The sequence below is a fragment of the Hyla sarda genome, unplaced genomic scaffold (genome assembly GCF_029499605.1).
Source record: "Hyla sarda isolate aHylSar1 unplaced genomic scaffold, aHylSar1.hap1 scaffold_88, whole genome shotgun sequence".
In the NCBI taxonomy this organism is placed as follows: Eukaryota; Metazoa; Chordata; class Amphibia; order Anura; family Hylidae; genus Hyla; species Hyla sarda.
This window is the reverse complement of record NW_026610908.1, coordinates 667,501-680,904: the sequence shown is the minus strand read 5'-3', so window position 1 is coordinate 680,904 and position 13,404 is coordinate 667,501. Positions and strand designations below refer to the sequence as shown.

Genomic DNA, 13,404 nt, shown 5'->3' with positions numbered 1-13,404 from the left:
TATGTTTGCATCATAAAAGTGACGAGTTTTTACTTTTGGAAGACAACAGAGGGCTTCAAAGTTCAGCAGCAATTTTCCAATTTTTCACAAAATTTTCAAACTCACTATTTTTCAGGGACCAGTTCAGGTTTGAAGTGGATTTGAAGGGTCTTCTTATTAGAAATACTCCACAAAAGACCCCATTATAAAAACTGCACCCCCCAAAGTATTCAAAATGACATTCAGTCATCATTTTAACCCTTTAGCTGTTTCACAGGAATAGAAGCAAAGTGAAGGAGAAAATTCACAATCTTCATTTTTTACACTCGCATGTTCTTGTAGACCCAATTTTTAAATTTTTACAAGGGGTAAAAGGAGAAAATGTATACTTATATTTGTAGCCTGATTTCTCTCGAGTAAGCACATACCTCATATGTCTATGTAAAGTGTTCGGCGGGCGCAGTAGAGGGCTCAGAAGGGAAGGAGCGATAAGGGGATTTTGGAGAGTACGTTTTTCTGAAATGGTTTTTGGGGGGCATGTTGCATTTAGGAAGCCCCTATGGTGCCAGAACAGCAAAAAACCCTCACATGGCATACCATTTTGGAAACTAGACCCCTTGAGGAACATAACAAGGAATAAAGTGAGCCATAATACCCCACAGGTGTTTCACGACTTTTGCATATGTAAAAAAAAAAAATTTTTTCCATTAAAATGTGTGTTTCCCCCCAAATTTCACATTTTTCCAAGGGTTAATAGCAGGAAATACCCCCCAATATTTGTAACCCCTTCTCTTCTGAGTATGGAGGTACCCCATAAGTTGACCTGAAGTGCACTATGGGTGAACTACAATGCTCAGAAGAGAAGGAGTCATATTTGGCTTTTTGAGAGCAAATTTTGCTCGGGGGGCATGTCGCATTTAGGAAGCCCCTATGGTGCCAGAACAGCAAAAAATACCCACATGGCATACCATTTTGGAAACTAGACCCCTTGAGGAATGTAATAAGGAATAAAGTGAGCCTTATTACCCCACAGGTGTTTCACGACTTTTGCATATGTAAAAAAAAAAAAATAATTCCACTAAAATGTGTGTTTTCCCCCTAATTTCACCTTTTTGCAAGGGTTAATAGCAGAAAATACCCCCCAAAATTTGTAACCCCATCTCTTCTGAGTATGGAGGTACCCCATAAGTTGACCTGAAGTGCACTATGGGCGAACTACAATGCTCAGAAGAGAAGGAGTCATATTTGGCTTTTTGAGAGCAAATTTTGCTCGGGGAGCATGTCGCATTTAGGAAGCCCCTAAGGTGTCAGAACAGCAAAAAAAAACACACATGGCATACCATTTTGGAAACTAGACCCCTTGAGGAACGTAACAAGGGGTACAGTGAGCATTTGCCCCCCACTGGTGTCTGACAGATCTTTGGAACAGTGGGCTGTACAAGTTTTCATTTTCATGGACCACTGTTCCAAAGATCCGTCAGACACCTGTGGGGGGTAAATTCTCACTGCACCCCTCATTACATTCCGTGAGGGGTGTCGTTTCCGAAATGGGGTCACATTTGGGGTTTTGTTTTTTTTGCGTTTGTCAAAACCGCTGTAACAATCAGCCACCCCTGTGCAAATCACCTCAAATGTACATGGTGCGCTCTCCCTTCTGGGCCTTGTTGTGCGCCCCCAGAGCACTTTGCGCCCACATATGGGGTATCTCCATAGTCGGGAGAAATTGCGTTACAAATTTTGGGGGGCTTTTTTCCCTTTTACCTCTTGTGAAAATGTAAAGTATAGGGCAACATCAGCATGTTAGTGTAAAAAAAAAAAAATTTTTACACTAACATTCTGGTGTAGACCCCAACATTTCCTTTTCATGAAGGGTTAAAGAAGAAAAAGCCCCCCAAACCTTGTAACGCAATTTCTCCCGAGTACGGCGATACCCCATATGTCGCCCTAAACTGTTGCCCTGAAATACGACAGGGCTCCAAAGTGAGAGCGCCATGTGCATTTGAGGCCTAAATTAGGGATTTGCATAGGGGTGGACATAGGGGTATTCTACGCCAGTGATTCCCAAACAGGGTGCCTCCAGCTGTTGCAAAACTCCCAGCATGCCTGGACAGTCAACGGCTGTCCGACAATACTGGGAGTTGTTGTTTTTCAACAGCTGGAGGCTCTGCTTTGGAAACAGTGGTGTACCGGACGTTCTTATTGGGGGAGGGGGGCTGTGTAAGGGTATGTGTATATGTAGTGTTTTTAACTTTTTATTTTATTTTGTGTTAGTGTAGTGTTTTTAGGGTACAGTCACATGGGCGGGGGATTACAGCGAGTTTCCCAGCGCAAAATTTGCTGCATCTCAAGATGCGAGAAACCCACTGTAAAAGCCTCGCCCATGTGAATGTACCCTGTACATTCACGGGGGTGGCGGGGCGGGGGGGGGGCTTGCATCAGCTGTTGCAAAACCACAACTCCCAGCATGCATGGTCTGTTAGTGCATGCTGAGAGTCATAGTTTTGCAACAGCTGGAGGCACACAGGTTAGGAAACACTGAGTTAGAAACAGACAATGTTTCCCAACCAGTGTGTCTCCAGTTGTTGCAAAACTACAACTCCCAGCATGCCCAGACAGCTGAAGGGCATGCTGGGAGTTGTAGTTCGGCAACATCTGAAGGGCCAGATGTTGCTGAACTAAAACTCCCAGCATGCCTGGACAGTCAGTGCATACTGGGAGTTGTAGTTTTGCAACAGCTGGAAGAGCACAGATTGGAGACCATTATACAATGGTCTCCAAACTGGGGCCCTCCAGATGTTGCAAAACTACAACTCCCAGCATGCATGGTCTTTTAGTGCATGCTGGGAGTTATAGTTTTGCAACAGCTGGAGGCACACAGGTTAGGAAACACTGAGTTAGAAACAATGTTTCCCAACCAGTGTTTCCAGCTGTTGCAAAACTACAACTCCCAGCATGCCCAGACAGCTGAAGGGCATGCTGGGAGTTGTAGTTCGGCAACATCTGAAGGGCCAGATGTTGCTTAACTAAAACTCCCAGCATGCCTGGACAGTCAGTGCATGCTGGGAGTTGTAGTTTTGCAACAGCTGGAAGAGCACAGATTGGAGACCATTATACAATGGTCTCCAAACTGGGGCCCTCCAGATGTTGCAAAACTACAACTCCCAGCATGCCCAGACAGCCAAAGGCTGTCTAGGCATGCTGGGAGTTGTAGTTTTCAGACTCCTAGAAGCAGCAGTGAAGATCTTCACTGCTGCCTCTGAGGACTACATACTTACCCGTCGCTGCTCCTCCACGTGGCCGGTCCTGCCGCTGCTCCTCGGTCCTGCCGCTGCTCCAGGTAAGTCCGCCGGTCCCCACGTGTTCCCCCCGTGTGCCGCAGGTCCCCGCGAGCCCCCGCAGCCATCGTCCCCCGTTCTGCCCGACTTCCAGGGGCAGGCAGTGCGGGGGATCTGAACTTTCACCCCAGATCACTGTGATTGGTCCACAGGGACCAATCACAGTGATCGCTGACCAGGACCATCAATTGATGGTCCTGGGGGTGAAGCAGAAGTTGTCCCCTGCTGGAAACAGCGGGACTTCTGCCAGTTAACCCGTGCGATGCTGCGCATCGCCGGGTTAACTGCATGTCATTTATAAACGCCGGGATGCGCGAACGCACTGCACAACCCGGCGTTTATATATGACATTCTGCGGGAAGGGGTTAAAGGAGACAGAGAGGACATCCTCCTCTTCACTTCTTTGCTCTGTTCTTCAGGGGACTCTTAACTTAAAATATTTATTTATATATATTTTTTATCATCTTTTTTTCTCCCTCTAGGCCTTCCAGCCTCCAAAGTAGTTCTCCGTCCAAGTCCATTCCCATTCCCCAGCCATTCCGACCAGCAGATGAAGACCACAGAAACCAGTTTGGCCAGCGGGACCGGTCATCCTCTGCCCCCAATGTTCACATCAACACCATTGAGCCTGTTAATATTGATGTAAGTGGTCACAGGGGACATTGATGTTCAGGGTGATGAGTCGTCAATATTTTGATGTTGCAAGTCCCCGATCTGACCACGGGTCTGATAACCTAAAACTTAAAGCATCATAGGGATCTATGATTCTTTCTGTTGGGGTCCCTAAAGCTGCACTCAGACCAGGACTTGCAGCTGTATTATGTTCATGTGAAACTGGCCTTGGCTCTTCCTCCACTCTGGACTATCCCTAGTTGTAAATCACAAAGTGTACCCCTGGCTATATCCTCCAACATCTAGCTGTAATCTGTGATGAAACCTGGCAGTAAGTGTTCAAATTTCCTTCAGCGCCACCGCAGGGGAGTTAAGCATTACGCAGTATCCATTTATATCGATGAGTTGTCTGCGTAATGCAGAACGGAGGGGTCCTCCAGAGCGAGCAACACTCTTTGTAACCACTTTCTGCTCTGGGTCTCTGTTTGGTGTCACAAAATGGAAACATTTAAAGAGATTGTTTTGCAAAAGAAACAACCGGTGTGATGGAGCAACTTATTAGTATAATGTTATTAGCCATAGTGCAGAGATTTTCCATATTAGCTGTTCCCTTTCCCTTGTAAACTTTGACGTCATGTCACAGGCTCTGAATGCAGGGAGCCCCTGTCTGCCCTCCCCCATCCTGTCAGCACTGGACAACACCAGTGATGTAATGGAGGGATCTGATAATACTTTTCATTAGATTTATGACAGATTAGATGAGGCAGCAGGAAGCCTGTTCTCAATCACAGTAGTTTCCATCAAGAGTGTGCTCCCTCATAAAACTAATGAGCAGCAATATCAGCTCTCTTTTACATCACTGGTCTTGTCCCGTGCTGACAGGAGCGGGGAGGGCAGACTGGGGCTCTCTGCATTCAAAGCCTTTGACATGAGGTCAGAGCCCCTGTCTGCCCTCCCCCCTCCTGTCAGCACGGTACGATACCAGTGATGTAAAAGATAGCTGATATTGCTACTTATTAGTTTTATGAGGGAGCCCATTCTTGATGGAAACTATTGTGACTGAGAACAGACTTCCTGCTGCCTTATCTAATCTGTCATAAATCTTATGAACAGTATTATCAGATCCCTCCATTACATCACTGGTCTTGTCCCGTGCTGACAGGAGGGGAGGGGGGGGGGGGGGGAGAGAAGAGCCAGGAGCTCTCTGCAGTCAGAGCCTGTGATGTGACATCACAGCTTACAAGGGACTATGCACTATGGCTAATAACATTATATTAGAAAGTTGCTTTATTGTACTTTTTGACACCATACACAGGTTGTTTATTTCACTGGACAACCCCTTTAAGTTTGTATCCAGAGCTAGGAAACCTTTACAAACCTGCTGCTGGATGTGAACCAGACAACTTCCATTCACAGACCAAAAGCGCCGGTGTTGAAAATGGCGAGGAATTAAACCTCAACGTTCATGACAAAGTTGCAAAACATTTAAATTATTTACATAAAACAGCAGATCTCAGAGCTGTTGTACCTGATAAAGCGGTGTTTCCCAACCAGGGTGCCCCCTGCTGTTGCAAGACTACAACTCCCAGCATGCTCGAACAGCCGAAGGCTGTTCGGGCATGCTGGGAGTTGCAGTCTTGCAACAGCTGGAGTCACCCTGGTTGGGAAACACAGTCACTTTTACAGAAACACTTGAATCCCATCTTTCTTTCTCTTTTAGGACTTAATCCGGGACCAGGGCCTTCAGCGCAGTGAGGGAGGTAAGTAGTGACCCCCCCTTACTTATTTACACCGGTAAATACTTTAAAGAGGACCCATCCACTCTTGCAACGTCTCTAAGTAAATCCTTCTGTTCCCCTTACAATAACAGTTCTGAAGCTACTCCATTGTGTCGTTCCTTTTTTGTTCCTCCTGGAAATGTATCAATAAATCGCCCTTGCAATTACCCTTACCGTACCCTGTTGTCCTTACACACTGTCGACGTAGTTGTGTAGGGTCACTCCTCATTGACAAGGAAACGGCAACGCCTAGATGTCAAGTTATTCACACATTACCAGGAGGAACTATTGAGGGGTGGCATGATGAAAGAAAAAAAGCGGCTCCAGCATTGTTGTTTTATGCAGAATACGAGTGTTTACGAAGAAGAGACTGGTTTAGGAGAGGCGACGGCTCCTCTTTAACCATCGTCTGTACAACCCATGTGACCTCACATCCTCACGCCATTAGCCGTAAGACTTGTCTCTGTCTGTGTCCTCATGGTCTAGTACACATCAGAGGATTTTACCATCGGTCTAGGTTCCCAGACTTCCTGCCATTCTGGTTACTGGCTTAGTGCCGTTACGTAGACGACTATAATTAACACGCTGGAATGTCCCCTTTTTTATTGCGTATTTTAACCCCTTTTAATGGAAACCTAGATTTTAACCATTAATTTTTTTATAGTCGTTTTATACCTAATTTCTTAAGCATAACATATATATTTTTTTTAGGTTTTTTATTTTATTTTAATTTTATTATTATTATTCCCCCTGCCCATAAAATAGAAGCCATTGCGTTGTCCAGTTCTGAAGCTTCTCTGCTGTTTCCTCTGTTGCTAGAAAAGCTGGGACGCATCTAGTGTGGCCGGCACTCAGCTTTCCCAGACAAGTTAAAGGCCAAATACAACTCAAAAGGGGTATTCCTATCTCATACAGCAGTGTTTCTCAACCAGGGTGCCTCCAGCTGTTGCAACACTACAACTCCCAGCATGCCCGGACAGCCAAAGGCTGTCCGGGCATGCCGGAAGTTGTAGTGTTGCAACAGCTGGAGGCCCTTAGTTGGGAAACCCTGTCATACAGTGATGACATTTCATTAGGATTTGCCTTTGGGATCTCCACCGATCCTGAGAATGGAGGGGCTGCAGCGCCATTCTAGTAGTGTCCGGTCACCCACTGAACTGCAGAACAGCTTCATTTAAAGGGGTTATCCAGGAAAAAACTTATATATCTCAACTGGCTCCAGAAAGTTAAACAGATTTGTAAATTACTTCTATTAAAAAATCTTAATCCTTTCAGTATTTATGAGCTGCTGAAGTATAGTTGTTCTTTTCTGTCTAAGTGCTCTCTGATGACACCTGTCTCAGGAACTGTCCAGAGTAGAAGCAGATCCCCATAGCAAATATCTTCTACTCTGTGCAGTTCCCGAGACAAGCAGAGATGTCAGCAGAGAGCACTGTTGCCAGACAGTCCTTCCAATAATTATCAGCTGCTGAAGTTGAGTTGTCCTTTTCTGTCTGGCAACAGTGCTCTCTGCTGACATCTCTGCTTGTCTCAGGAACTGCACAGAGTAGAAGAGGTTTGCTATGGGGATCTGCTTCTACTCTGAACAGTTCCCGAGACAGGGGTCATCAGAGAGCACTTAGACAGAAAAGAACAACTCAACTTCAGCAGCTCATAAGTACTGAAAGGAATAAGATTTTTTTAATAGAAGTAATAAACAGATTTGTAAAACTTTCTGGAGCCAGTTGAGATATATAAAAATGTTTTTTTCCTGGAATACCCCTTTAAGTGGCTGGGGCTCTCTGTAATTTCCTGCACAGCAGGGTGGCCTGGGCACTGTTTTCCAGGGTAAAATGGTGAAACTGATGCGACTCGTTCTTTCACAGATTTGGGGGTCAGGGTCCCATAAAAATCCTAGCGATATGACATCGCTTTGAGATAGGAATACCCTTTAATTTAACATTATTAGAGTTGTTGCTAGGCCACAGTTACATGGATTTTCATATGACAAGGCCTAAGTTGGTGTTTGATTGTGTGACCTTCAGGAGTCTGGGAAAGCTGGAAACTGCAGTAGCCCACTTCTGCTGTCTTCTGCCTTTTCCAGAATCAAATAAATCTAAGAATTAAGTGAATGTAAATCCTTTTTTTTAAAGGGTATGTATACTTATGCCATTCATTTACTGCTCCAATGCACCTAAAATGGAGAAAAAAAGTCTTAAATGGGCACGGTCACTTCCAAAAGCTTTGGACATGTTACAGAGACGCATCGAAAAGTTTAGATCACTAGAAGCAAAGTTTTGCGCCAAGTGCGTTCTTTCCCAGCTCTGTCTGTGTGATACCGATTGGCTACTATAAGGCCAGGTTCGCACTGTGGAATCTACGGACGGAATTTCCGCTGGAGATCCCATGGGCGGATGAGTGCATCTTTTGGTCGACCCGCTCAGAAATGCGTTGCCGTCTATGGGGATGGCAATACTGTCCGCGTGGTCCTAGAGCCGCCTGCATGATCTCTGGCAGACATTCTGTCCAGTGATTCCACAGTGTGAACCCAGTCTAAGGGGTACGCTCACACGAGCAGATTTTTTTGCGGGTTTTCCGCTTCGTATTTGAAAGTGGGCGGGCTCTTCTCGGCTGTCCACAGCAGATTTTCCGCTGTGGATTTTCTGCAGCGTAAATTCCATCGCGGAAAATCTGCTGCGGACAGCCGAGAAGAGCCCGCCCACTTTCAAATACGAAGCGGAAAACCCACAAAAAAATCTGCTCGTGTGAACGTACCCTTAGCGTCCATCCCCTGTTACACACACAGAGTAGGGGGGTGAGAGAAGCAGCGCCCAGCTGAAGGCTTCTCCCTGCTCGCTATAGTGGTCGGTAAGGGTCTAAACACCCATCGATCAAAACTTTTTAGAGGTCTCTCTACAACATTTCAATATTTTTTGGAAGCGACAGGTACACTTTAATTAAAATAAAAAAAAATAAAAAATATATATATATATACACCGCTCCTATGCAGATCCAAATGTCTCCATGGTAACAGACTACAAACAATCTCTGTGTAGTCTGGTCCTACAGTCCTCTAGGTTCATACTTTTGATATCCTGCTCAGACATTGATGTCAAAATAACTCTGCTGCACTGTGCACACTGCGGAATTTCAGCGACAGGGCCTCTTGCTGCCGGAAGAATAAGATTGCTTATTCTTTTGGCGGAATTTGCGCAGGATACTTAGCAGTATTACACTTTTTTTATTTTTTTTTATTTTTTTATTTTGGCTGTCCAGAGGAAAAGTTGCTGAGTTGTCTATAGCAACCAATCAGATTCAAAAAGAAAAGCATTTCCTCTGTAGCATACAGCTGCTAAAAAGTACTGGAAGAACTGGATTAAGATTTTTTTAATAGAAGTCATTTATAAATCTGTTTAACCTTCTGGCACCAGCTGATTTAAAAAAATAAAAAAATAAAGTTTTCCACTGGAGTACCCCTTTTAAAGGGGGTATCCCCAACACTTAAAAATGTATTCTCTATCCACTGGATAGGGGATACATTTCTGATCACGGGGGGTCCGACTGCTGGGAAAGGCAACCAAAATGCCCCCCTTCCTGATCTTTCCTCTAAATTGGCAGTCTGTGTTCTCTATAGACCAGAGTACAGCACTGGTTTATCATGGAATGAGTGCCGAGTGCCCCCGTTCTCTCGGTCAGACCCCTATGATCAGACACTTTTACCCCTTTTTCGGTCTGCATGGAACGATATTAGAAAAGTTACCTGCCCTTTTTTTTTTTTTTTTTGGCTGTCCAGAGGAAAAGTTGCTGAGTTGTCTATAGCAACCAATCAGATCGCTTCTTTCAGTTTGCATAGGCATGGTTAAAAATGAAAGAAGGGATCTGATTGGTTGTTATGGGCATCTTAGCAACTTTTCCTCTGGACGGGTTTTGATAAATCTCGCACATTGTGCTAGCATCAACTGCTTGTGGAACAATTTTTTTGCGGTCTGAGTTTCCACAGTAAGAACCCAGCCTTAGGCTATGTTCACATGGCGGAATTTCTGTGCAGAACGGAATTCGAGCAGAATCAGAGTTAAAGGGGTTATCCATGAAAATTTTTATTTTTATTTTTTTTAATGTATCAACTGGCTCCAGAAAGTTAAACAGATTTGTAAATTACTTCTATAAAAAAATCTTAACCTCAGCAGCTCATAAGTACTGAAAATATTGAGTTGTTCTTTTCGGTCTAAGTGCTCTCTGATGACACCTGTCTCGGGAACTGTCCAGAGTAGAAGCAAATCCCCACAGCAAATCTCTTCTACTCTGTGCAGTTCCCGGGACAAGCAGAGATGTCAGCAGAGAGCACTGTTGTTAGACAGAAAAAAACAACTCAACTTCAGCAGCTGATAATTATTGGAAGGATTAACATTTTTTAATAGAAGTCATTTAGAAATCTGGTTAACTTTCTGGAGCCAGTTGATTAAAAATAAAAATCCTGGAATACCCCTTAAACTGCGTGTTGTTTTTATTTTTTTTAATTTTTTTTTGCAATTCTACAAAAAATTTACAGGTTCAGTGTTTTTGTAGACTTTATGCTGCGGAATCCCCATTCATTACAATGCGCAGCAAGTTTTGCAGAATTTGCCAGCAGATTCTGTTTGAAAATCCCACAGTGTGAACATGGCTTTAGTGCAGTGTTTCCCAACCAGGGTGCTTCCAGCTGTTACAAAACTACTACTCCCAGCATGCCCGGACAGCCAAAGGCTGTCCGGGCATGCTGGGAGTTGTAGTTTTGCAACAGCTGGAGGCACCCTGGTTGGGAAACACTGCTTAAGTGTCTACCATCTGTCCTCCTCACTTACAATTTTCCTAGTGCACGACAATGGGAAGGATGACTGCAGAATGTGTCTGGAATCATGGAGACTTAAAGGGGTACTCCGGTGAAAATGTTTTTTTTTTTTTTTTTAAACAAACTGGTACCAGAAAGTTAAACAGATTTGTAAATGACTTCTATTAAAAAAATATTCACCCTTCCAGTACTTTTTAACAGCTGTATGCTACAGAAGAAATTCTTTTTGAATTTCTTTTTTTGTCTTGTCCACAGTGCTCTCTGCTGACACCTCTGTCCGTGTCAGGAACTGTCCAGAGCAGCATAGGTTTGCAATGGGGATTTTCTGATACGGGCATCTGGTGTCAGCAGAGAGCACAGTGGACAAGACAAAAAAAAAAAGAGATTCAAAAAGAAAATAATTTCCTCTGGAGCATACAGCTGCTAAAAAGTACTGGAAGGATTAAGATTTTTTAATAGAAGTCATTTATAAATCTGTTTAACCTTCTGGCACCAGCTGATTTAAAAAAAAAAATGTTTTACACTGGAGTACCCCTTTTTAAAGGGGTATCCCCAACACTTAAAAAAACTGATTCTCTATCCACTGGATAGGGGATACATTTCTGATCACGGGGGGTCCGACTGCTGGGAAAGGCAACCAAAATGCCCCCCTTCCTGATCTTTCCTCTAAATTGGCAGTCTGTGTTCTCTATAGACCAGAGTACAACACTGGTTTATCATAGAATGAGTGGCGAGTGCCCCCGTTATGTCGGTCAGACCCCCATGATCAGACACTTTTACCCCTTTTCCGGTCTGCATGGAACGATATTAGAAAAGTTAACCTGCCCTTTAAATCTGCATTAATTCTGCATTAATCTATATAGGTTCTAACCCCCTTCCACTTTCTATGTAACAAAAATCTTCGGCCCAAATAAAAAAAAAATTAATAAACTGTGAATATATTAATGTCTGTTTATTGGGAATAATATTTTGCTAATCATGTCTTGTTAATTCTGCCCCCCTCCTTTTTTTCCCCTTTTCCACTACTACATTTTAATCCCCTCTCTTCTACTCTTTACCCCCCCCCCTTAACCCTTTATCCCCCCATTCTCCGTACTTTTTTTTTGCCTTCTTTATGCCTGTGTTTCTCCCGCAGCCCCCCAGGTCCAGCCGACCCGCTGCCTTCGGAAATACCACTCACGGAACCCCAGCCCACTCCTCCATTCTCTCCCCAGTGAAATAGTCTTTGATTTTGAGTCTGACCATGTTTGCAGAGGTAGTTGGGCTGTTTTTTTTTTATTTATTTTAATTTATTTTTTAATTTTAATTCTCCCCCCCCCCCCCCCCCTAAATTTGCCTAAAATCACCCCGATCTAGTATACGTTGTGCACACACAGGCACTGCTGGGTTTTATTTTTCACTCTGTGTGCACTAGCTGTAGTTCTGTGTGTATCCTTTGTATATGATCACCTGCATGAGGGTCCCGACACCATCACTTTCACTTTCTTTTCACTAGATTGCATTTTCTCTTTTTATTTATTGCTGCCACTAACTATCCAAAGCTACACGTCACCGCTGTCTGTATTCCCATTGTGCATGCTGATACGTGGTGTGATCCATCCAAGGTTGGACTGTAGTGATCTAGACCAACGCTCCTCAACCTTTTTGACTCTCCAGCTGTTGCAAAACTGCAACTTTGGCTGTCTGGACATGCTGGGAATTGTAGTTTTGCAGCTACAGTAGAGCCACAGGTTGGAGATCGTGGGTCTAGAGCAGTGTTTCTCAACCAGGGTGCCTCCAGGTGTTGCAAATCTACAACTCCCAGCATGCCTGAACAGCCTTTGGCAGCCTTTGGCTGTCCAGGCATGCTGGGAGTTGTAGTTTTGCAACTTCTGGAGGCACCCTGGTTGGGAAACACTGGTCTAGACCAGTGTTTTCCAAGTAGAAAGCCCTCCAGCTCTTGTAAAACTACAACTCCCAACATGAAATAGAAGGCATAGAGTTGTCTAGTTCTAAAGTTTCTTGTGTTGCTAGAAAAGCTGGGTGTCAGCTAGTGGGGCCCCTGATCACCTGGCTTTCCCAGACACATGAACGGCCAACACAGCTCATTGGGTATTTCTGTCGCATACATCAGTGTTTCCCAACCAGGGTTCCTCCAGTTGTTGAGAACTAGCACCCCCAGCATGCCCAGACAGCCAATGGCTGTCCGGGCATGCTGGGAGTTGTATTTTTGCAACATCTGAAGGCACCCTGGTTGGGAAACACTGGTCTAGACTATAATGTAAGCCTATATTATCCACACATAACAATACCCATATATTAGTTGTGTCCAAATGTCTCCAGGTTTTAGACCACACTGTGCCACGCTGAACGTGAGTTAAGACGTGGCAGGTTTACCATGAAACCCACACCAAGCAGTTTTTTGTAAATGCTTTTTTTGCAGCCACAGGCTGGAGACCATGGGTTTAGATCAGTGTTTCCAAGTAGTAAGCCTCCAGCTCTTGCAAAACTACAACTCCCAGCTGAAGGCATGCTGGGAGTTGTAGTTTTGCAGCAGCTTGCTTCCCACTGCTCGGGAAACACTGGTCTAGACCCATGATCTCCAGCATGTGGCTCCACAGCAGTTGTAAAACTACAACTCCCAACTTGTGATCAGTCTGAGCCAGTGTTTCCCAACCCTCGCGCCTCCAGCTGTTGCAAGACTGAAACTCCCATCAGGCCAGTTTTTCAGGCATGCTGGGGGTTGCAGTTCTGCAACAGCTGGAGGCACACTGGTTGGGAAGCACTAGTCTGAACACTCAGACCCCGACCGATTAAATACTTGACACTTGTCTTATGAAGTCAACACTTATTTTCCGTTTTGCAGCTAATACATAAGTAAAAATTTCGGGCAACTTCTAGCAAAAATCCAATC

The 13,404-nt window shown here is 44.5% G+C and overlaps 1 protein-coding gene across 2 annotated transcripts in view; it reads left to right on the top strand.

Moving 5' to 3' along the window:
- Positions 1-13,404, top strand: part of LOC130348327 (serine/threonine-protein kinase B-raf) — a gene marked incomplete at its 5' end in the record, with an annotated part of 60,331 nt that overhangs the window by 19,954 nt on the left and 26,973 nt on the right. Inside the window, 3 exon segments of one of the 2 annotated variants that reach the window (XM_056554731.1) lie at positions 3,797-3,956; positions 5,647-5,686; positions 11,647-11,766. In XM_056554731.1, coding sequence (XP_056410706.1) covers positions 3,797-3,956; positions 5,647-5,686; positions 11,647-11,766 — 320 coding nt within the window. 2 annotated transcript variants of the gene reach the window in all.